Genomic DNA, 26591 nt, shown 5'->3' on the forward strand with positions numbered 1-26591 from the left:
AAAACCGCCCCGCCTGCACCTTGCACTCCCATGCCACCCCTCACCCCGCTCTGCCCCCTGCTCTGCCCACCCGCAGGGCCACCCACCGCCTCCATAGCCTGCCGCAGATTGCCCAGGTGGCCCAGCAGCACCATGGCAGCTAGACTCTCCGCCTGCACCCCGCAGCATCAACTGCATGGCACGGGGTGCGAGGGCGGGGTCTTGTCCCCGCTGCCTGGCTGCCATGTCCTTGGCTGCACTGCTCCATGCAGGCCGCGCTTGGGAGCGACTCTCCGGGTGGGGTTGCTGATGAGGGGGCTGCAGGGGGAGGCGGGGCTGAGGCCATGGCGAACGTGCCCACAGAGAGGGCTCTGAGTGCCACCTCTGGCACATGTGCCATAGGTTCGCCACCACTGCTATAAATGATTGATCTGCAAATTAAATCAATCATCGTTTTAATTGTTCTATATTAGAGCATTCCTAAGACTTATAACAGAAAATATTTTCCTTGTGAAAGAAGAGTTGGAGAACAATTGGTCGTCTTGGGAGCAAGTAGGTGAGGAACTACCTATCTCCTGAGGCTTCTACGTGGGTGATTAGAGCTGACAGAATGGGCATGCTCCAGGTCCCCTTGATTAAACGGTTCTTGGTGATTTCTGAGTTTGGTTGTTTTCTTGCAGATGTTTCTTTACCAAACTAGGTAACATCATCACATTAAACTGTGTCATCTTTTGGAATTTACAAAATGGTCCTTCCTTGCCATGGTCCCTGCCCTCTGGAATGAGATTCTCTCTCCCCGATTGGGACAGCTCCTAGTCTGAGGATCTTCGGAAAACCTTAAAAGAACTGGCTGTTCTTCAGAGCCTTTGATAGGGTGGGTACAATACCCTTTATTAGAGAGGTCTGTTTGTCTATGTATGTATGTGTGTATGTTGATGTCTGGACTGCCATTGCTATTTTCTGACTGTATGCATGTTCTGTTTTATAGCATGAGCCACCCAAAGTCACTCTGGAGTTGGAGGGTCAAAATCAAAGGATATACAGTACATATTTATTTTCAGGAATAAAATCAGTCCTGATATTAACAGTGATGGGGTGGGGCCTGAAAATTAGGGGAGAGAAGTTTGGGGCTGTGATTCTTATCTTATTAGAAGAGGAGCTACATTTACTGGGTTCTGCCAGGATTTAGGTTTTTCAGGCTAAATAATCCCAAATATTTCATAGTGACAAGAAAGGCTGTTCCTTGTTGTTGGTAAGGTGAGTAACAATCAGCACATTTTAGCAAGTATGCCACGCATGCAATTAGAATCCAGCTTTATTCCAACTATACACATGTGCAAACTAATATAATCTTGCCTATACCTTAACTAAGAGATATATACAGTGTACTGACACACTTAGAGTGCTGAACCCAAATTAAGTTTCCTAATATTAGTATACCAAAGTAAATCTGGAAGAATTCTTGTAGACTCTAGACAAGGCTTAATTATAGTAAGTAAATAATGTTTTCTGCCCCAGATGGCATATAACTCTTTGGTAGTAGCAGTGCCTCAGATAGAAGGTCCATACAAAGAGTGAGAAGATTATAGGAAGCATACTTCCCGTTATTCAGAATACTGCTTTTAAGTGCTATGTGCTTAGAGCTGGAAACATTGTTAGGGACCCCACACACCCACTTCACAGTCTGTTTCTGTTGCTCCCCTCTGGGAGGAGGCTTTGAAGTATTTATAGCAGACCTACTAGATTCTGTAACAGCTTTGTTCCTTATGCCATCCGTCTTGTAAATTTGCAGGATATATATACACATATCCGAACTAGAATGTGATGTTTCTCTGTGTCATATATGTGTGTGTATGTGGGTATATGCATAATGGTATTTTTTGAGAACTGAATGCAATGCAATTTCATTTTAATGTATGCTGATTAGTATACATTTAAAGTGACAAAGTTTTTTAAAAAAATTCTATTCTCTTTCTTGCTACCTAAACATTTATTCTATGAATTTGTTCTTATTTATAGATACTGCTAAGAAATGATGGTGTGTTTTATCATCTGTGTATTCTAAGTAGGTGGTGGTGATATCAGTGATATATTTTCACTGTTAAAACAGAGAAGTGGTATATTTGAGCTAAAAATTGTGTACTTGAGACTTCATGAGCTGCTATTCCTTCTGACAGTTTGTGACGTTTGGCTGGAAGGGAAAGGAGTAAGGGAAAAAAGGCCATTTGCAGAGTTGCTTGGCTGCAATCCATGAATGATTATAATTTAAATCATATAAAAATATGACTTTAAAACTCTATAAATTAAGCCTTTCCTGTCATCTGATATATGCGATTACAGTTTATAATGTCAGCACAGGAGTCATTATTCAGACTGGCTGGTCAACAATGTAATCTTTCTGAGTTTTTAAATTTTTTAAGCTTTTAAAATATAGCTGAACTTCTTTTTCATTGTGATTATTTTTTGCAAACACATTGGATAAAGTACGGTATATAACTGAGATGGCTCGTGTGGAGTATTCCCCCTCATTCTTTTATCTCATAATTCTCCACTGTTAGTTGTACACTTGAAGCATTCGATGAAACAGCTGTTTGCCAAAAGTTGAAATGTGATACATAATAAAAATTATCTTTGGTTTCACACCCATGGCTTTCTAGTGAAAGAGTATTTATCAGCAATGGAGTGGTCATCAGTTCTCATCTTTGGTGAGATTCTTCTTCTTTCTTATCAAAAAACATTCTTGATTTTGAAATTATGCCACAATATCATCCGTTTTAATTTATCATTTTAAAATTTCAAACTGGAAAATTTAAATTTTGGATAGGTGGTTATTATACTGTACTTCCTCTGTTTGCTGTTGGGTTTATATGTTATATCCAATTTTGGCACTGAAGAGCATCTTAATAGGAGTATACAGATTGGAGTCTGCTGTTGAGTGGGCAGAATCAGTAAGAAATCAGACAGGCTTCATATACAATTGCAAAATGGCTTAATAAATATATGGACTAGTTTGTGCTAACAATTGATAGGCAAAGTTGCCTGCCATTTCACTGAAAAAATGTACTTAGGCTACATAAGGCTAGCACAAAAATGGATGATATATTGCACCTCTTCCCCATCTGGCCTAAAATCAGTAAAGATGAAATACTGAAAATGATGTATTCTTAGCCGATGCATTAATTTCAGATATGTTAAAGTTGCAATTTGTCCCCTTTTTAGGGTTTTAATCCTGGTGTATATCACTTTACACCAGGATTTATAAAATAAACTCTAATGTATTGGGCCTAGTTTAACTTGAGCTGTACCATGTGGGTTTTGTATGCTTAAGCAGGGAGTTGGGTAACGGTTGCTGGCTCCTCAGACAGACGGTCTCCAGGACCACCATTGGTTGGCTCTAGGGTGGTAATAGGTTCCTTTAAACCTTTTGGCCGCCGCCTAGTGGCCAGAGTATAAATAGCTGCGTAGCAGCCTTGGTTCTCAGTTCAGTTCCTGCATTCAATAAAGCATGTTCCTGCCTTAACTCTCTCGCCTCATCTCCTGTTTCCAGCAAAGATCCCAGTACACAACATAAACCACAATTGGTTGGGTGTGTATAATATAGTAAATAAATACTGGTTTACAAACCACAATGGGTAGTTTTGCATAACATGCAAAACTAAAACCAAACAGATGATATTATTACTTAAGAAGGATGTAATAATCAAATCAAGTAGAACAAGTTGGGCTAAGAGAGTTTTTCTTGATCCACAGCACTTATGTGCATACAGTACCTCCCTTCTCCTAATCCAAAGATATTTGAGATATTGGGGAGCCTGACTTTTTAAAATCTGATATATTTTTGAAGATATTTAATAGAACCTTGCATGTTTGTTTGCCACTGCTTTACTTCTGTTTTAAAAATATATTGACAATTTCTTAACTTTATTTAGGCTGGTATCATAGTAATTGCTGAAAAGGAAGGATATTTGAGGCAATTAATTTTGTATTTAAAACTGGAGGATTATTTTAAGTACTCATTTTATAATTTTAAACTTGCATTCCTTGACGCGAATACCTTCATTTGGTTGTAAACACTGGCATGGATGAAAATGACTATTGTGCAGTTAATTATGTATCATGATACATTATTATATCTAACATGCACCACTTTGGAAGGTGTGGGATACATTATTATATCTAACATGCACCACTTTGGAAGGTGTGGGGACAAAGGCACCTCAAGCTGGCTGAGGAATTCTGGGAGTTGAAGTCCACAAGTCTTAAAGTTGCCAAGTTTGAGGACCCCTGTTTTAGAGGATTGTTTCTGGATTGTTTTGACTTTCGTAAGGGTGTAAGGGTTTTTCTTGAATTTTATTGACTGTGATCTTTTCATGTTTCTGACAGCCAATTTGATGTAGTGCTTAAAGGCATTAATCCTGGAGACCTTGAGTTCTAGTCCTACCTTTAGGCCACTCCCTCTCTCTCAGTCCTTGAAAGCAGAACAAAGAAGAATAAAACCCATTTCCAAAAATCCTGCCAAGAGTCCTGCAGAGACTCGTTCTACATTTGGGAAACCGGGCAGAGCCCAGTGGGAATGTGACAGGATTTGAATGTAACAAACAAACAGATTACCAACAATTCTCTATTCATTAAGTTGCTTTGTCTCCATCAGGATATGTGTAACTGTGCCTTGGGAACATGTATGCATATAAAATAATACAAACACAATTGGTTGTGGATTAAGAAGAGTTCTGGTATATTAGACTAACAAAGCCACATATACGCTGGTATCCTGCTGCCAGCAGCAGCTGGCTAAATGCCTTTGGTGAGCACATAAATGGAGACGTGATGGCAGCAGGTTCCCTCCTGCCTTCTGCTTCCAGCAGCTGATACTCCTGCGCTCATTTGTCTCTAAATGCGGTAACTTGGTTTATTCAGAGCCTCACTGTCTGAGACTGTGATGGCCCTGCTTAATTGCCATTCACAGACGTATACCAGAGCTTTATGAGCCTAGTTGTCCTCTCTCAATAAATGTCGCTGAATTGTGATTTTAGCGTGTCAGAAGGAGAAAATTATTAGTACGTGATGAGTAATCTTATGCATTGCTTTTTATTAAATTAATTAAACTCAATTTCAACTCAGTTCCAATTTAGTTTTTGTCCTAGCCTCATTACCTTGCTTGTCCTAGTTCAGAGGTGTCAAACTCGCAATGTCACGTGACGTGTTGTGACGTATCGTGACTTTTTTTCCATTGCTGGCAATGGGGTGGGGATGGTTTTGGCATGATGCATCCGGCCCTTCCGCCAGCAGGTTGACACCCCTGTCCTAGTTGACAAGGGCTGGGCATTGGTGCCCTTCAAGTTCATTGAAGTCAGTGGTTGTGAACTCTTCATTGCTTCACACTTTTAGTGTGGGGCATTTGCAGTGTCTATAGGCTTCACTACCGAACTGGTATTTGACCCTATGAGACACTGTTGCATGTGGCATGGCATTTGTAAGCCTGGTTTGAGTTAAATCAATTGACTGGCTGTCATAGACAGCAACAGAGCTATTTCTTGGCGCTGATAGATTCTGAGAATGAGATTTTAAGTATTTATAGGGAAAGTGACAAATTGATGTCAAGTTGCAGGAAATGAATGAGAAAAGCCTCTGCTTCCAGTAAATCTGAACGCTTATAATACCTGGAAAGCAGATGTTTTTACAGTGTGAACTCCTCCAAATCTATATTGTACTTAAAACTTTCTTAAATGCAATACTGTAGTCCTTTCTATCAGTACTTAATTTTAGGTTGTTCGTCATATAGGAACGTCCTGGTACCTTGTTCAATCTGCCTTTAAAGTTCTGGAATGGCAATGACTTTAGGGTCGGACTCCTAACTCCACTGAAGTATTAAAATAAATAAAGTCATATTGGTATGGCCAAGAAGAGCCAATAGTTGCCTGCAACAGAAAAGGCTTGCTTGGACAATTGTGGAAGGTAGTAGTCATAAACGTCAAGTTGGCACTTATGGGCCCATGGTTGACTCTTTGACACCCCCCTACAGATGACCCTGTGAATATACAAATCTTCCAGAGACTTGAACCCAGCTCATATACAAATCATTGTATATATTAAAGATAGTCCTTGACTTACAGCCATTTATTTAATGACTGTCCAAAGTTAAAATGGCACAGAAAAAGTGACTTAAGATCAGTCTTCTCACTTGCAACCCCCGCAGCATCCCTGTGGTTATGTCATAAACATTTGGGCACTTGGCAACTGGCATGTATTTATGATAGTTACAAAGTCCCAGGTTACAGTGTCCCAGGGTCATGCCATTCTGACCTTCCCATTCAAAGTCAATGGGGAAAGTCAAATTCACTTAACAACCACATGAGTCACTTAACCACAGCAAAAAAAGACCATAAATTTGGGTACGAGTCACTTAACAGCCACATTGCTTAAGGAATAATCTAGTAAGTAAAACAGAATCTTGGAGGGGAGGAAACGTCATGAAATAATTGTGGTCGTCAGTCAAGGACTGCCTGGTTGTGAAGACTCCTACTTTCAGAAGAGAGGACTATTCAGTGCTATTTTAGTGGTAAGCTATATGCCTCTTTATAGCCCATGAACAGAGAGCTTCTGGATCCAAAGAGTTCAGTTGATGGGGAAAGAAGATCGCATTTCCAGCTGAGATGCAGAGAAGCTTAAATTTGCCAAGGTATTTTGTGAAAGCTACCATAGTTTGTAGTTGAACAGTCCTTGTCTTTTATTTAGCACACTTTTCAGACTTATGCAAATGCTCAGTGAAGGATGAGAGCTTAAAGACAACTTGTAAAAAAAAAGATTCTTAAAAGAATTTGGGCATAGTGCCATTTCACAAATCTAAAATCTTCTCTCACAAGATGCATCCTAGCAATAACTGGGCAAACAAATGTGTGAAGAATATTATGTGCTTACATACCAACTGTCACAAATTTCCCAGAACTGCCATGCTTTTCAAAGTATGGTCTTACAGTAAAACCTTGTCCCATATAAATCCTATATCTCAAATATCTGACATCAGCAAACTTATTTTGAACAATTTCATGACGTTTCCTCTAAACCCCCCCACCCCAGATTTTGTTTTACTTATTCCCTCTCCAACATACCTTTTCTGGGCTTGGTCAAATTAATCTCAATTTTATCGACACAGGATTTATTATATTTATCCAAAAGAAAGACAGACATTAATGTATGATGGTTCCTTGAAAAGAATGCACAAACAAAAAATTATAAACACACAAAAAGCCCCCTGGGATACCTGCCATCTCTGTCTTGCCAAACTAAGGTTGATAGCATCAGCTGAAACAACTTTATTTCCTCTTATCCCATAAATATGCCTGGTCACATACATACATATATATATATATATACACACTCACATACATACATACACACACATATACACATATATACATATATATATATATAAAAACTAGCCATTTCATTTCTTGCTCATTTTTTATTTTCAACATTTATTCTTAAAACATTCCAGGGAACAATCTGGGTTCTATGGAATAAATAGTATTTTCTTGTGGCTGTAGGTATGTTCTTTTTGCAACCAGTTAAGAACAAATGCAGTTCTATCATGGTTAAATAAACATATATAGGTAGTCCTTGAGTCACGACTGTAATGGAGCCTGCCAGTCCCGGATTTTCTGAATTTTTATGTGGCAGTTGTTAAGCGAACCAATGGTTCTCTATGGATGTGGTTTTGCCAAAAGCTGGAAGTGCTGATTTTTGGCAAAACCATTGTAAAACACAGTTACCACAGGATGGGGCAAAGGGCTGTAAATGTGTCCATGTTGCTAAGGCCCTGACGTTCAGTCATGTGACCACAAGGGACACAATCATTGAGACTTCAAATTCGCATCATAACTAGCCCCAAGGTAGTTCTGTCATAACTTCAGATGGTCACTAAACAGCTAGTCATAAGTCGAGGACTACCTGAACAATTGCCTCCATATCTGCAGTTTAGAACTAACTTTCTTTATATCCAGGACCATAGGAGGTTATTAGGCGCTTAAACAGGGCAGAGAAATTCATGAGTATCTTTGGAAGAATGCTGGTGCATGCAAAATGAGGTTTAGGTTACATACGTGTTCCTCTGGATGACGGGTTTGTGGTAGAAATGAAGGATGTATCTTTCATTAGAAGCTGCAGCAAATTTAGGAAGGGTGAGTCTTTCTCTTCTTATGTCTGGGAATGTATTTAACTAATGCAAGCTGAATCGTGACTGAGTAGGCACGTGTGAGACTGCACTGTGTATTTTCCTGTAAAGATTGGTACAGCCATAAGCAAGAGATTCAAAGGACAATTTTCTTTTTTCAACTGATGGCCTACCTTTCTCTGAATTGGCAAGCCCAGACAATAGTTCACTTTGGAAGTTTTAATTTTATTGCGTCTAGGCCATTTTTGGTCCCATTAAAATGGGGATACACCTTTTATAAATTTGACAATGAAAGGTCCTTTATCCTTATGGTAAACAAATGAAGAAAATAAAAAAAACATTGGAATCTAATGCTTCCACTTGTATAAAGAATATCTGTTAAAGGTTTGAGACGCAGAATGTTTATCAGAGAGAAAAAGTGAATGCATCATTTTCACATCCCCTTTACCTTTTCAACCTTCAAGTCAGACCTGTGATATGTTGGACTGCAAAAACATAACCATATAAGATTCTCAGGGACATTTCAGAAGTAGTTTTCGTTTGCTTTCTTCAAGGCAGTTTTCTATTGACTCCTCAGTTGAAATCTATACCTTTAGTTTTCTCAGCTGTTTTCAAATTAGTCATGGTCAGAAAGGTGCTGCCACCTGCTGAGGCAAAAGAAATTGAGATACATAGTAGACATTTCCCTTTTTTGATTATGAAAAGTTGACAACTATACAAGTCTGATCCACTCTGCATATACAATTACAGTTTCTAATCTAGATGCAATTTCCATTTTTGCAGAAACAACCAAATTGTTATGCTGTTACACATTGTTTTAGAATAGAATGGAATAGAATTGTCACTTTAAATGTACACTAATCAGCATACAATAAAATGAAATTTCATTGCATTCAGCTCTCAAAAAAAATACCATTATGCATATACCCACATACATACAAATATGACACAGAGAAACATCATAGTCTAGCTCAGATGTACATGGCAAGAAAAAAGAATCCTGCAAATTTATAAGATGGCATAAGGAACAAAGCTATTATAGAATCTAGTAGTTCTGCTATAAATACTTCAAAACCTCCTCCTAGAAGGGAGGAACAGAAACAGACCGTGAAGTGGGTGTATGGGGTCTCTAACAATGCTTCAAGCTCTAAGCACATAGTGCTTATAAGCAGTGTCCTGAATAATGGGAAGTGAGCTTCCTATAATCTTCTCAGCTATCCTTACCACTCTCTGTATGGACCTTCTATCTGAAGCACTGCTACCACCAAACCAAACAGTGATGCAGTGTGTTAAAATGCTCTCAATCACGCCTCTGTAAAAAGTGGTCAGGACAGAAGGAGAAAGATGTGCTCTCCTCATCCAATGCAAGAAAGGCAAATACATTTTAAATAAAATGCATTTTAGTTTAAAATGTCCAAGTCTTCTTCCTTTAATCGACAACCTTGCTGGTTTCTGAGAATCAAGATGAAACTGCATTCCAAATAGCATCTCCTATGTGACATTATTGATGTACCGTATATACTTGAGTATAAGCCGAATTTTTCAGCCCACTTTTTGGGCTGAAAAATTCCACTTCGGCTTATACTCCAGTCAACAAAAAAACTTACCGAGGACTTGTGCGCGGCCGAGGCTTTGGTGCTTCCGGGATCGCGCGCACCTCTCCCAAGCCACCGCCGTCCGAGACCTGCCGAAGTTTGGGGAGGTGCGCGCGTACCTCCCCAAACCTCCCCAAACGTCGGCAGGTCTCCGTTCCTCCGCGCCCTGCCTGCCTGCTTCTTTCCGCAGCGGAAAGAAGCAGGCAGGCAGGGCGCGGAGGAACGGAGACCTGCCGACGTTTGGGGAGGTTTGGGCGCCTCCACAAACCTCCCCAGGTCTCCTTTCCTCCGCGCAGACCTGCCGACGTTTAGGGAGGTTTGGGCGCCTCCCCAAACGTCGGCAGGTCTTCGTTCCTCCTGCCGAAGTTTGGGGAGGTTTGGGCACCTCCCCAAACCTCCCCAAACGTCGGCAGGTCTTCGTTCCTCCTGCCGACGTTTGGGGAGGTTTGGGCACCTCCCCAAACCTCCCCAGGTCTCCGTTCCTCCGCGCAGACCTGCCGACGTTTGGGGAGGTTTGGGCGCCTCCCCAAACCTCCCCAAACGTCGGCAGGTCTCCGTTCCTCCTGCCGACGTTTGGGGATGTTTGGGCGCCTCCCCAAACCTCCCCAGGTCTCCTTTCCTCCGCGCAGACCTGCCGACGTTTAGGGAGGTTTGGGCGCCTCCCCAAACCTCCCCAAACCTTGGCAGGTCTTCGTTCCTCCTGCCGACGTTTGGGGAGGTTTGGGCGCCTCCCCAAACCTCCCCAAACGTCGCCGGGTCTCCGTTCCTCTGCGCCCTGCCTGCCTGCTTCTTTCCACAGCGGAAAGAAGCAGGCAGGCAGGGCGTGGAGGAACGGAGGAACGGAGACCCGGCGACGTTTGGGGAGGTTTGGGGAGGCGCCCAAACCTCCCCAAACGTCGGCAGGTGTCCGTTCCTCCGCGCCCTGCCTGCCTGCTTCTTTCCGCTGTGGAAAGAAGCAGGCAGGCAGGGCGCAGAGGAACGGAGACCCGGCGACGTTTGGGGAGGTTTGGGGAGGCGCCCAAACCTCCCCAAACGTCGGCAGGTGTCCATTCCTCTGCGCCCTGCCTGCCTGCTTCTTTCCGCTGTGGAAAGAAGCAGGCAGGCAGGGCGCAGAGGTCCGGAGACCTGCCGACGTTTGGGGAGGTGCGCGCGCACCTCCCCAAACCTCCCCAAACTTCGGCAGGTCTCCGGATGGCGGCGGCTTGGGAGAGGTGCGCGCGATCCTGGAAGCACCAAAGCAAGTCCTCGGTAAGCTCCGGGCGGTCACTTGCTTCGCGTCTCCTGAGGGAAGGGGGGGCGACTGGAGCGGGCGTGTTTCCTCGCCTGCTGGGCGCCGCGATTTGCCCGGGGAACGCGCGGGCCCCGAATGGCAGCGTGGAGCGAGGAAGCTGACAGCCAGGGCTTCCCCGCGAGCCGCGGCCACACAGGGTATTCCTGTGTATTCAGGCTTGCAAAATGGCGGATCGAGCCTCTGCTGGCGGCAGAGGCTTGCAGAACGGCGGATCGGCTTATACTCGAGTCAACAACTTTTTCCAGTTTTTGGGGGTGAAATTGGGGGTCTCGGCTTATACTCGAGTCGGCTTATACTCAAGTATATACGGTAATTGCATTCGTAAAAGAGGAAATACTGCATACAGAAATTTTGTCTAGGCAAACAAACATATTTACCAGATTTCATTTCAAAGTTTGTGTGGAAAAGGATGGCTGTGTATAGAAATAAATCACAAAAACTCAGAAATTAATCACTATGGGCAGAATAAGTACAACTAAAAATTTAAAAACTGATTAAGATAATATGGTGAAAACATTTTTGAACTCTGGAAAAATCTGGAGCAGTCTCCCATATTTCAAGGTCAAAAGTAGTAATATATGGTAGCTTACCTGTGTGATTACATTTCTCTACCCACATTCTCAATATTAAGGCAAAAGTCAGGAATCGGTTTGCAAGTCCGACTACCTACACTTTTAATCTCTTCTCTAGCAGGAGGCTTAATTAACATTTTCTAGCATTGGCAGCCCCATCTGGAAATTACTGTTCAACCACCCACATTAATACCAAAGCTTTTTCCCCCTTTCCTTTAATTAAAATGCTGTCAGAACAGTTAGCTCATGAAAGAACTTCCTGAAGTTAACAGTTGTATAGCGACATGTTGAAAACTGCATGGAAGCTTGTGCTGATCTATACTTAGAATATAGCTTTTTCCCCTCTTTGACAGTTTTATAAACTAGAGATTAATTGTGGTGTGTGTATGTGTCTTTGTGTGTGCCACTTCTAAGCAGGAAAATAAACAAATGAAGAAATTTATTAGGTATATATCCTGTCTTTCAGCCAGGAGTTCAGGGTAGCATATATTTCACTGCAGGTCTCCATTTTTGCACAGCAATCTTATAAGGTAGGTATAGGTCTGAGAGACTTAAGAGTGTCTCGGTGAGGTTCTGCAGCTGAATCTGGGAAGTTTAAAAAAACAAGCAAACCCCAAACATGCATACCTGCCTGGTACATTATGGTTCATAGCCTTCATCCTGCAATGGGCTGATTTAGGAAGAGGATGACATCTGAACCAGTCTTTTAAATAGGATACACTGAATTTTCTATTTCTTAATGAACTTGCATATGAAATCAAAGCATAGCCAACATAATATAGGTGGGAGAGTTAAAAATTGGTGTATCTCTAATAGCTGAAGAAATATGATGAAATTAAGGAAATCTATTAGTAAATTGAAAAAATATAATAAAAATACTCACACGATTAATTGCTTTTATATATAAAATGTCCCTTATAATAATGCATTATTTTTTTAAGCAGAAGGGATTGAATCATTTTTGGAAGATTATAAAGAAAAGAGAATATCATACTAAAAGGAGTGGAGGGAATTAAAGTGATGAAGTCTAACACAGTGGTCTCCAACCATTTTGGCACCAGGGGCCAATTTCGTGGAAGACAATTTTTCCATGGACTGGTGGGAAGCGGGGGAGGAGGAGTGAGCAACCTATCTCCCTCACAATGCACAGTTTACAGTAGGGTTCATGTTCCTAGGAGAATCTAATGCCTGATGATGTGGGGTAGAACTGAGGTGTTGATGCTAGCACTGGGGAGTGACCACAAATACAGAGGAAGCTTCGCTTGCTTGCCCATCACTCACCTCCAGCTGTACGGCCCAGTTCCTAACAGGCCATGGATTGGTACCAGTCTGTGTCACAGGGGTTGGGGACCCCTGGTCTAAAACATAAATAAACTCACATTAATATAATTTTAAAAGCATTTGCCAGGCTTAGAACAAATCCCAGTGCAGATAGTCCTGGACTTACAACAATTTATTTAGTGACCGTTTGAAGTTACAACAGCACAGAAAAAAGTGACTTATGACCATTTTTCACACTTACAACTGTTGCAACTTCCTTATGGTCACATGATAAAAATTCAGACACTTGCAGAGTGACTCATATTTATGACAGCTGCAGTGTCCCAGGGTTATGGGAGCCCCTTTTGTGACCTTCTGACAAGCAAAGTCAATGGGGAAGCCAGATTCACTTAACAACCATGTTACTAACTTAACAACTGTGGTGATTCACTTAACAATTGTGGCAAAAAGGTTGGAAAATGTCTGGCTTAGCAACAGAAATTTTGGGCTCAATTGTGGTTGTAAGTCAAGGACTACCTGTAATAAATATGGAACTTTGGGCGCTCCGGCGTTATGGAACCAACTGCCGGTTGAGCTCCGGATGGCATCGGACCTTCGCTCCTTCCGGCGCGGGCTGAAGACCCACTTATTTGAATTAGCTGGTCTGGCCTGATGGGGAATATTAGGGTTTTTTAATGGGTCTTTTATTGTTTTTATTGTTATTGTAATTTTTAATTGGGCATTTGTTTAATTTCTTTTTAATTTTTGTATTGTTATTTATATATGCCCTGTTAACCGCCCTGAGTCCTTCGGGAGAAGGGCGGTATACAAATTTAATAAATAAATAAATAAATAAATAAATAATAATAATAATAATAATAATAATAATAATAATAATAATAATAATAATAATAACTACTTTTCTAATCTTTCTGACTTCAAAAGTTAAAACAAATCAGTGTATATATTTAGAAAATACGCACACATAGTTATTAGTGAAAGCTGTGTAAATATATGCATTTGGGAAAATTTGCTTACAAAAGCAAGTACGAATTTTTGTGAGATTTTTTTTAAATGCAAGCATTTTGTACAAAAAACAGTTACCTTAATCTATACAACCTTGAACACAAAGAACCACAAAACCATGTATACCAACTACCATGAATAGAAATTAAAGCAGTCCTTCAACTATGATATAGATAATCAATATGAATTGAACATTGGAAGGGACATTGGAGGTCTTCTAGTCCAGCCCCCTGCTCAAGCAGGATACCCTATACCAGGGGTCAGCAACCTGAAATAGTGAAAGAGCCACTCGGAACCAGTTCCCTCACAAAAGGAAAAACTGGGAGCCGCAAAAAAATGTATGTACGTACATGCACACATGTGCAGAACAGGGTTTGACTGAAGAGTGGAGCCAAGGTGAGATGTGCACCTACCCTGCATATCTGAATTGATTGGTTGAACTTTTTTAGTCCCACTTTTTTTTTTTTGGACTGCACATGGCAGAGGACTGGGAGCCGTAGGAGATGGCTGAAAGAGCCGCATGTGGCTCCGAAGCCATGGGTTGCAGACCTGTGCCCTATACCATTTCAGACAAATGGCTGTCCAGGCTGTTAAAAGCCTCCAATGATGCAGCACCCATATGTATTTTGAAGGCAAGCTGTTCCAGCTATAAGCTATTTAAAGATTTTAGCATTGAGGAGGAGACTCGGCATAGTTTCACAAAACTTTCCATTTCTTTAATTCTTAAATATTAGCTAAAGTAGCAATTTTTCAGAATGGAATAGTGATGTGGTAAGCTCACCGGAGAATATTTTTCAGTTTGGGCATATGTTTGTTTTAAACAGTAAGATAAATATTAATGCTGAAGTTATTATATGGAGATTGAAGAATACCAGTGTTGACTTGAAATTTAAGCATATTCGCCTGTTAATAAAGCTTTAAACTTAGTAGTTATATATCTATAAGACTGGCATTTCAACATGCTGGTTCTGTATTTGCTGTTATATTTTCTGGTGGTGAGCCAAAACTCATTACAAGTAGTCCTAGGCCAGGGGTGTCAAACTGCCGGCCCGTGGGCTGGTTGCCACGCCCGCCCTAGCTCTGGCAATGCAAAAAAGTCGCAATATATCACAACATGTCACGTGATATGGCATGTTTGACACTCGTGTCCTAGACCTACAATCATTCATTTAGGGATCATCTGCAGTTAGAACAGCACTGAAAAAATTGGTTGCTCTACTCAACGACTGTTGCAGCATCCTCATGCTCAAAATGTGGGCTCTTGGTGACTAGTGTGTATTTATGACAGTTCCACTATCCTGTGATCATGTGATCCCCATTCGTAACCTTCCCAGCCATTTGCCAATGAGTGAAGCCAATGGGGGAAGCCAAATTCACTTAATGACCACATGATTCACTTAACTGTGGCAAAAAAAATGTAAACTGAGGCAAACCTCACTTAACCGCTGCCTTGGAAGTTTCGGGCTCAATTGTGGTTGTAAGATGAGGACTACCTGTGCATGTTTGTATATTTTTTATTTTTTATTTTTATTTTTATTTTTTAAATTCCATTTATATCCCGCCCTTCTCCGAAGACTCAGGGCGGCTTACAAGCTTAGCAGTAGCCTTCATTCTATGTATATGCCTGCTTATTAGGGCTTTCACACACACCCCCAAGCGGCATTATTACAAAGTCAGCTTAATTGCCCCCAACAGTCTGGGTCCTCATTTTACCTACCTCGGAAGGATGGAAGGCTGAGTCAACCTTGAGCCTGGTGGGATGTGAACCTGCACTAATTGCAGGCAGCTGGTGTTACTTAAGGAGGCATTAGCCCACTGCTCCACAAAGGCTATACAATATCTTATTAAGATTTAACATTAGGTATTCCTTATGGTCTACTACATTTAAAATTAATTTCAAGGGGCCGTCGATTAGCACTACCACAAACTGCCTACGAGGTTCTTGTATCAAACTAAGCCAGCACTACCACAAACTGCCTACGAGGTTCTTGTATCAAACTAAGCCATTAGGTGGCATTATTCGGTTTATGGTTTTGTGTCATGTGTGGAATCAGCCAATTGTGTTCGATTTAGCAGACCCTTATTAATCAACCCATAGTATAATAAGACAATACATGAATTTAGCCGGTAAGGAGTGTTTTACTTTTTCCCTTTTAAATTAATGGTTGAATCTTAAAATTAAAACTTGGATTAACTTCAGCCTTCAATAACATTCTGTATTGTATATTTGTTGTTGTTTATACAGTTGATGGGATAGACAAGGTATCAGTTGCCAACCCAGATGGGACGAATCCGGGATCTCAAACTCCTCCTTTTAAGAGGAAGGGCAAACTTTCAACAATTGGCAAAATCTTCAAACCGTGGAAATGGCGAAAAAAGAAAACAAGTGAAAAATTTATAGAAACCTCAGCAGGTATGATTGTTGATACTGACAAATACTTTATGAAACCTGAAAAGATTATAATTGCTAGAGTTGGAAAGAACCATGCAATTAGTTCTACCATATTACCTTTTAGATTTGAGCAATGTTCAGTGTTGTTCCCTACTTCTCATGATGACTTTTGCCAGTTCTTCAAAATTTGCCTAATGTTAACTTTTTTTTTTTTGCATTCCTATCTTTCAGTATTTCTGTACTCCTTCCTGAATATTTGCTTCCCAGGGATGAACTTTGTACTTGTGCCAAGATACTTTTTTAAAAAACCTTTGCTTGTTACAATGAACTCCTGACTCCTGATTTATTGCTTTGATACTGAGTCTTAATCCATTGAATGCCACCCACACTTCAGCTTTCTCTTTATAGCAATTAATTGGCTGTAAAGTATTTGATCTTTTAAAGATCAAATACTTGTGTGGAAATTATACTTCACAGATTAAAGCTCAGATACTAAGTCTTTTAGAACCTAATTATTTTACAAAATTAAAATAAAACATAATAATATATTCCAAAAGTGCATTTATAGTGAACTGTCTCGTAATCGCTTTTGATTTTATTTTTATTTATATAAGTATAATTGCACATAAGTAAATTGGCATTTTTTAAGAAAATTGTTCCTGTAGCTTGTTATATAAGATCTATCTATCTATCTATCTATCTATCTATCTATCTATCTATCTATCTATCTATCTATCTATATCTATCTATAATAATAATAATAAGTAAGTTGGAAGGGACCTTGGAGGTCATCTAGTCCAACCACCTGCTCAGGCAGGAAACCCTATACCATTTCAGGCATGCATGCATGCATGCATATATATATATATATATATACATATACATATATATATATATATATATATATATATATATATATATATATATATATATATATATACACACACATATATATACATATATATACACACACACATATATATACATATATATATACATATATACATACATACATATATATACATACATATATACATACATATATACATACATATATATACACATATATATACATATACATACACATATACATACACATATATACACATATATGCATATATACATATATACATATATATATAAAGGGAACACAAAATAAGACATTCTACTATTAAATACAGTACATTGTGTTGTTTAAGTGTTCCCTTTATTTTTTTGAGATATATATATATATATATATATATATATATATATATATATATATATATGTACAATTTCAGTGAAGATGTATGAAATGTATTAAGATAAACTTAATACTTTCAGTGGAGGAATGACTTTTCTATGGTATACTGAGAAAGAGGAGATAAACATAGTTCATTAGTGATGTTTGGAGTATAATAATCCTGTTGCTTACCTTTTGAGATCAAGAAACACTGCACATTTAATACCTTTTTACTATTAAGAAAGTGGTACATATATACTGTACATATTGTACATATTCTGTTACGTATGTACAATTCTGGATTCTAAAACAGTTGAGTTCAGAGTACTTTTGCTCCTTAGTATTTTCAAAATACTAATCTAAATTATATGTAGAGGTATGCATACTCTTTCTCTCTGCCCAAACAATATTTATCCACTTTATCCATGTTGTGTAATTTCTTAAGTTTTATTCCTATCTTTATTGGCCAAATTATATATATTTTAATAATGTTATTAAAGTTTATAAATATAAAGATAAAATATTTTTTAAAACTAAGAAAAATATAAAAAGTAAGGAAAATGAAAAGTAGAAAGTAAAAAATAAAAAATTATATGTAGGTATTATCATTCCATCTTAATTAGCTTAAAAGTCTGATTAAGATCTGCAAGAAAGAGTAATGTACTATATTTTAACCTTAATCTAATAAATCCATTTTGTATTTCAACTTATCACTTTGTTTAAGCAAAAGAAATCTTTCCTGATTTATAAACAGATTTGTAAGTCCTGATCAAAAAGAAATCCCATTAATTGCTAACAGAAACCACTACACATATATAGATAGTTCTTGACTTACAGCAGTTCATTTAGTGATTGTTCAAAGTTAAAATGGTACTGATAAAGTGACTTATGACCACTGCAGGGTACATGATTAAAATCTTGACGATTGGCAACTGGTTTGTATTTATGATCCTTGCAGTGTCCCAGAGTCATATGACCATCTTTTGCAACCTTCTGACAAGCAAAATCAATGGGGAAGCCAGATTCACTTAACAACCGTGTTATTAACTTAGCAACCGTGGTGATTCACTTAACAACTGTGGCAAGAAAAATTGTAAAATGGGGCAAAACTCACTTAACAAATGTCTCACTGCGCAACCCAAACTTTTGGTTCAATTGTAGTCGTAAGTCGATGATTATCTGTAGTCTAACCCTGAGCAAATAAATTTACTGTACATTTCTTCCATTTACTTTTAAAAATCTTTAGCTTTAATCTCATAAAATAATGTCCCAAAAGTTGATTTCTTGTCATTTTCTCTTTATCATCTCTCGGAAACAACCTTGTTACTTTAACACTTCCCCTTTGCATCTGAGTTAGAAGACTTTCCAAAGCATTCTTCTCATTTATTATTTGCACGTCCTTTTTAGTTATTAAGCCATCAGCCGATTTCAAATGTAAATTTATTTATTTATTTATTTATTTATTTATTTATTTATTTATTTATTTATTCGTTTTATATACCGCCCTTCTCCCGGAGGACTCAGGGCGGTGTACAGAGCAAATCCCTTGTGGCATCCTTTTCCATATCATTCTTGTAGTCTGACATCTAAAATCCATTTTCAAATCCACATTCAAATTCGCATCTGTTTTATCCAGTAAAATCTATTGTTCTCCTATAACCTCTTTTGCTGCGTATGACAATGATTTTTTTAAATAATTTGATTATTGATAAGGGAGGAGATATGGGAAGAAGAGGGGTTTTTTTTAAAAAAAATATTGAAATATTAGAGATGGGGTTAAGCTACTGGACCTGTTTATTTCTACCTGGAGGGAGGGAGGAATCACTTTTATCCATCTTTTTTCTCAATTTTTTATTTTCCTTTTTCTACCTCTTTGTACTTCTCCTGTTCTTTACTTTTTTATGGTTTTCCTGGTTTGTATTAGTATTTTATCCTTGTACTTATAAACTATACTAAAACTATTATAGAAACAACAAGCAAATGAAAAAGGATAAATATATGCTAGCAGCATGCAAAAGTTACAAGGGGTGCCTGTGACAAGCTATAATTAAGCTATGCCGAGCACAAGTCAGCCACCCCTTGTAATATTTCCCATATTCCTGTGTTTTTGGATTGTTGTTTTAATACCAATTTCAATTACTATATCACACATACCTTCCCTAATGTTTAGACTAATTGGACAGTATTGTACTTGGGTTCCTGGTATATCGTGCTACATCATATACATTTTCATAAAACAAGATTAAAATATGCCATACATATCACCAAACCTTGGATGAGTTTGGAGAGATTCTCTTGGAGTTATAATTACTGCTAGGTAGAACAGACCAGGACATCAACTCAGGGAAGTTAGCTTTCTTGAGATTGGCTACAATAACCAAATCTTGCAAGTCTGATTGTTCTGTACTTCCTTCCCTTTCTTATATTCCACTGAATCGGGGAAGTATCTTCCTGAACTTCTGAATTTTATCTCACTGCTCTGGATTTAAAAAATGTTTTGGCCCCTTTTGCCTAAATGATTTTTGCTACACAAGGGATGTACAAAAACGTATGATTGGATAACATGTGAATATCTCAAAATTTAGTAGTGACTATTTGCCTCTTTCTAATCTAAAGCCAATCACAGAAAGGAGAATTAATGATTACAAAGCTTTTTGAAGCACAGAAGTGGACTGCATACAGTATAGGATTTTAGAAAGAGAAGCCTTCCATGACTGGCTTAGAATTTATATGTATGTTTGTTTGCTTGTTTGTTTATACTTCATACTTCTTAAGTGTTCATCTCCCTCGAAGAGGGAAATTTAGAAGGATAGATTTAGAAGGTTAGGCTATGCATAAATAGTGTCTGGGAAATCAATAATAATATCAAAAGTTTAAATTTAATTGAGACGTTAGTCTTATGTAATAAACAGAGGCAAAATTAAATCTTGAGGCTCTGAATCATGACTCTGAGCCAACATCATGTTGTCTATTTGTTATGACATATACTAGTGATATAGAATTGACTAGCTAACAAAATCTGTACAAGAGAATTTCCTGAACCATGAGGCTGTAAGTGATATGACTTTCTTAGTACACATGTTTCAGTTTTTTAAATCTTATTTTATCTTCTATTTTAAGACAGAAATATCTGCATTCAGCACAAATAAAAAGAATGTATCCTTGTAACAAAATTAATGCAGCTTCTGTTACTTTAACAGAGAATGTATAAATCTAGTTATATAAATTTGCTTACCACTTATCCATGGCACTATCTTATGCCCAGTATACCTTATTAGGTAATTACATACATGTGTGCCCATTTACACTATTCACTTTTGGAGTAACCAACATTATGCAAAATGCCCAAAAGGACTAAAGCTAAACAAATGAATGGAAGAAGATAAAAAGAGGAAAGAGTAACACAATTCACACTAATCCTGTTTACCTCTTCATATTTTCCTATCTCTGTATACTGTCTCTTGCTTCCTCACTTTTCATGTACTCCTTCCTCTATACATTGATTTTTTTTTCTATTTAAACTCCTCAATTCTCTCTTTTGCAGCAATTCATCAACTGCTTCCTGTCACATTTTTTATTCTCCTTCCTTTTGACCCTTCAAATACTTGTTTGGCAGTATTGTCCTTGTCCTCATTCTAATACTACTAAATAATAAATGTAATACATTCTGAAATATGAAAGCCAAAATTACCTTTGTTTTATTTTTATTTTTTATTGTCTTAAGTTTGTTTTTTTTTACTGAATAATATCTTCTTCTTTTTTTAAGTGCTGGAAAGAAAGATATCAACAAGGCAGAGCAGAGAGGAGCTAATAAGAAGGGGTGTCCTAAAGGAAATAAATGAGCAAGGTGATCGCAATTAATGTAGATTATTAGAGCTTACATTTAATCTGAATGATGACAAATGTTATTCCCATTGCTTTCAAATGTATAGTTCATTGGCACAGTTTGTAATTGAGATTGACAATGAGACTGTAGCATATCTCTAGGTTTAGGTTGAAAAATAACACTGAAAAACAGTCAGTTTAACGCCAGCAGCTTCAGCCACCTCTTTCCTTTTCTCCTCAGAAGCGTTCAGATAGTTTTGCAAAGCAAGTGAAGTAGATACTCAAAGGTCTCTGGAAAACAAATGAAGGGAGAAAGAGAGAAAACTGCTGCATAATAAGCTTAGGGACGCTGGGAAGCAACAGAAAACAACCTAACATGGGAAGACAGTGGGAGTTCATACGGGGCCAAGGAAAGAAAGATGAGTGAGTGGTTTGGGTGAGTGAATTTTGGGTAGAAAATGGAGTGAGAGAATTGGTAGGGTGATTTTGTAAAAGTGGGAACTGTTCAGGGGTCATAAAGGAATAGATTGGGTTTCTGCCCCTGAACTCCCACTTCTACCTCATACTCAGGCTCTCGATCAGATTTTTAAGTTTTCTATCTCTATGATTTAGTCTCTCTATGAAATTTCCTTGACCAAACTGATCATGGGAGACATTTGTGAATGGTCACTCATTACCCAGAACTATTTTGGAGTAAAAATATCAGGGAGGGACGGAGGGAGAATACTTTGTGAAAGCTTTCTTAAAATTCTCCCCCAGTGTAGAGATGAGTCGTCTATTCTAGTACCACAGTGCATCCTACAGTAAGTATGCAAGACGTTACTTAGAAATGCATAGCAAAACTGGCTCTAATCAGGATGCTATGCATCGAACAGTACTATCCCAGATATCAGCACCATTATGAAAACAAAGAGGACTTAGTTGCATATAATGAATGTAATGCCTTCAGAACTAGCCAATATTCTTGTTTTCATTTCAGATGTGGATGTCACAGTGACCATCTCTAATGGTCACACGATAGTAATTACAGAAGAAGCCATACAGGAAGAAAATGTAAAAACTATAGAAGACAACAGTTCATTATCAGCAAAGGCAGCTGTTTCTGAAGAGAAAAATGAGGATAAAAAAGGTATTTTAAATGCAATGTATCAGAATGTATATGTCCACTTAAAAATACAATCATCCCAGTGCATATTATGAAAAAATGAAAACAAACCTGTTCATAACCACAAGTGATAATGTAATTGAACGGCGAAGAGATAGCAATAAGGAAAATTAATTTCTGTTCAGAGGCAGACATTTTTAGTAACACACAAACTAAAAACTTGAGTTCGCTATTGGAATGGGAGGACAAGTGCTAGGTCTTAGATTCTAAGACTTAGAACAAGGGCAGATTTTGATTGTCCTACATACTACATCAAACTTGGGCTCTTGCACAACAAGAACCAATGGGATGTAGTTCAAACCAGGTTTGAAGTCTCACTCAGCTGTGAAATTTAGGGGTGAACAGTTGCTACCTGTCAAGTTAGCATACAGTATCACACAAGATTGTTTTGGATAAAATAGGGGGATAAAAATAAGAAAACTGGATAGGAATAATAACTTTTAAAAAATCTAATAACCATCGCTGCTATTTTCTAAAATCTGTAGATGGAGAGTGGGGTGGGGGTGGAGATAAAGAGATTTGATTTATTTAAAAAATTCTGCCCCTTTTCCATTCTTACTTTAGTTGATTAATGCATTCTTACTTTAGTTGATCAATACTAAGGTGTCATTTACGAGTTATTGTTACTGCTACTCATGTCAATATGATCGATATGAAGACAGAGCTCAAATGAAAGAAGACTAATCTCAGAATCTTAAGCAATTGCTGTAAACTTGAGGTATTAACATGGGACAAAATAATCCTTAAAAGAGCTGCTAGTCTTATCCTGGCTTTCTTAGGCTATGTGAAAATACCCTTGTACATAGAAGCACAGATATTTCCTACGGGACTTGCTGCTAGCTACTGTACAGTTTGTGATCTGTTACAAGATGAATTGTACCCATGAAAATGAAGGAGAAGACTTTTACTGTCACATTAGCCAATATTAATGTAGATTATTGTGTTTTTTGCTCATTTTAATTTTTTAAATTGTACACTAGCAGTGCCCAATCTTTGGGGTAATGTGAATGTTTTCATGTACTGTACTACCTAGTTCCCGTGTATGCGCAGATGACGTTTTGCTAGCTTGTGCAGCCCAATTCATAACCGTCAGTCCGCGGCCAGAGGTTGGGGACCCTATACTTCTAATGTTTTCTCTCTAGCAAAGTTAGACATAAAAACATGGCTACAATTCTGCTCATGGACATATATCCTATATGTATCCTATATAAACCTTCCTTATACATAAAAAAATGCAGTTACTATATTTCCTCATTTTCTTTCACCTCGATGCAATTTTCCAAATTTCTGCTGCAACTGACTTCATTTTTCATAATGATATGTTATAATTTGCATCATTTGCTTGATGATGTCAGACAGATGACATGAATTCCCTCAGTGCCATTGCACTGTGATTCATTGAACACCCCACCCCCAATTAGTAGTTCTAATTATGTTAAGAGCATGGGTGATTAGAGCTTAATAGGCTGGTACAAGGAAAAAGATTTCAAGGGAAAGCTTTTACATCTAAACAGCTCTAGAAACAATCCTTCTGAAGCTTATACAATAAATGCTTAGGAATGCTTTCTATGTTTGAGTAGTAGTCTTAATAAGATGAGATAGGAGCCAATCAACAAAAGGAAAAGGAAGCAATTTTCTTGAGCAAGAATAAGAAATGCTGACAAATTTTTATTTGGTTATTTTAGGTAAATGATTATTGATGGTACACTCAATTAAGAAATTTGTCCTTGGTCTTTATTTATAAATCTGATTAGCTTTTCCTACCATATTTTTAGAAATTATGTATAAATTATCCATAGCAGAATCAAACAAAATTGTAAATATAAACAAAAGCTATCATAGACATAGTTGTCTTAATCTTTCCTTGCCTAGGAATTAATTACAAAAAGGTTAAATTATAAATGATCTTTCCTTTGCAATAAATGGAACTTTTTTTTGCTGAAAGCCATGGTGGCAAAAATGGATTTTTTCTACCATTTGTATTTAACTACACTGCATATGCTTGCCTTCATCTACTAATTGTTTTTAATGAGAATGCTGCTCGTCTTTCGCAAGTTGGTTACCCAAATGTTGGAAAATATGAGTTAGGATAGCTTAGGACAGGGGTCCCTAAGCCCTGGTCCATGGACGATTAACGGGCCGTGGTATACCACAACCGGTCCGCACAAACAAGCAAAGCCCCATCTGCGGGATGCAGGCAGCACACAAAACCACGCACCCTCCGGTCCGCAGAAAAACCTCTCTCCATGGAACCGGTCCCTGGTGCCCAAAAGGTTGGGGACCTCTGGCTTAAGAGACATCTCTTAAAATAGTGGCTACTGCCCCAAGCTGTTAGCAGATTTGATCTCCCTTCAATGAAGGAAGAATTATTTTTGTAAAAAAAACACCACCTTTTTTTATTCTGCATTTTGAGAACCATTCTGAACTCCTCTCTGTTGAAATCTACACTAGAGAGTGAAGTGTAGTTTGATGGCTGTTCTTTTTAAAACAAAAGCAGTCCTCGGCCCCAAGAAAGTAGAGCAGCAGGAAGAAATCTGTTTCTTTGCCTCGTTTATCCTTGCTGTCCATTTGTCAGTTGCTTGTGTTCACTTTCTTATTTGTAGATAAACCTCTTCCTAAAGGTCTTGAAACATCAGCAGTGTCTGTTTCTCCTCTTCCTCCTCCTCTACCACCACCTCCTCCTAAACCTAAGCCTAAAGCTAAAAAATCAGCCATTCCTCCAAAAACCGCTACTGCTGCTACAACTAGCCATAAAACTAACGAAGCGCCGCATGCTAAAAAAAAGGGCAAGTCTCCTGCCAAGCAGACCTCTGCCTCACCTGGCAAGCCCACAAGCCGCACTGGGACTCGAGAAGCTGGTAAGTATTCATGTGGCTTTGAATTCATGCTGCTTTATTGCTTGCTTTAAATGGTGCAGTGTCCATATTCTCTCTGTGGATGGTTATTAATAAATTGGATTTATGTTATCTAAATTGGATGTATGTTTATTAGTTGTCCTTGTCTACGGTTTTCATCTCACCTTGGCTCACAAAATCCAGTAGTGAGCATTAAAGTCTTTAAGATATTTCCCAGATGATTTGTGCAAAAACTGAACAAAAGCTACAGCTGCACAAAAAGCAAGCATATAACATTTGTTGGCTGTGAATGATTATTATTAAAGCTGTTGTCTTATCCACTGTCTCCATAATTTGTGGGTGGATAACTTATGGCCTCCTGTACAGCAGCCAGATGCAAGAGCTTATTTGGTGGTTACTGTATTAAGGTCTTTTAACCTAAAAATGCTTGTAAGAATACTATTTATTTCCATCCCTCTCGATCAGCAGGACCTATCTGAAGAGACAGTATCAAAGTAGAAAAACAGTTCTGGGATGTTGTAGAAGAGGAGTCCCTGTGGACTTTACTCCGCTAATTGTTGCCAAGTACAGAGGGATGTGCTCATCTCTGTTTCAGGGGCCTTTGAGCTAGCACTGTCCAAAGTCGTTTAAATGGTCATATGGCCAGCATGACATCATGGAGCACTGTTACCTTCCCACTGAAGTAGTACTCATTTATTTACTCACATTTGCATGCTTTTGAGCTGCTTGATTGGCAGGAGTTAGGGCGAGGAAGGGAGCTCACACCGTCACGCAATGCTCAGGTCTCAAACCTGGGCTGTCAGCAGGTACAGAAACAGGATAAAAAGTAGTAAGCAGATGTAATTAAAGGCATGAAATAGGGGGAAAAAAAGAAAAGCTAAATTTAGCTTATACCAATACAATTTATTATTCCAGCCTATTTTGCCAACCATCCTTGCTTCTGCCATATCTGTACATTGTTTTAATAATTTTCATTTCGCTCTTCTTGAGCTCTACACATCTATGGCTTTCTCTGTCTTATCCTTCCACTCAAGTTATCAACTCATCGTTCACATATTTAGTTTGCAGTTTGCTCCTTGTTTACTGTCCATATGGAGAAACTATAATTATTTCTATCAAATATGATTTAGACTTCAATGAATTTTGTAAATAGACATGAAAATATGTGAGTTAAAAGATAAAAAAATGATATGGTTCTTTTTCTTTGTTTGTACTTTTTAATTCTACCACAAATATTAG

General features: G+C 38.4%; 1 protein-coding gene across 3 annotated transcripts in view; it reads left to right on the forward strand.

Moving 5' to 3' along the window:
- The window catches only part of PHACTR2 (phosphatase and actin regulator 2), a 115461-nt gene that overhangs the window by 72510 nt on the left and 16360 nt on the right, over positions 1-26591 (forward strand). For 2 of the 3 annotated variants that reach the window (XM_083368362.1, XM_083368363.1), the window contains exons 2-5: positions 16139-16306; positions 21274-21354; positions 22312-22461; positions 25101-25355. In XM_083368362.1, the coding sequence (XP_083224488.1) occupies positions 16139-16306; positions 21274-21354; positions 22312-22461; positions 25101-25355 (654 nt within the window). The remainder of the gene's footprint in view (positions 1-16138; positions 16307-21273; positions 21355-22311; positions 22462-25100; positions 25356-26591) is intronic. The other variant, XM_083368364.1, reaches the window with a different exon arrangement.

This window comes from Vipera ursinii (assembly GCF_947247035.1).
Source record: "Vipera ursinii genome assembly, chromosome: 1".
Lineage (NCBI taxonomy): Eukaryota > Metazoa > Chordata > Lepidosauria > Squamata > Viperidae > Vipera > Vipera ursinii.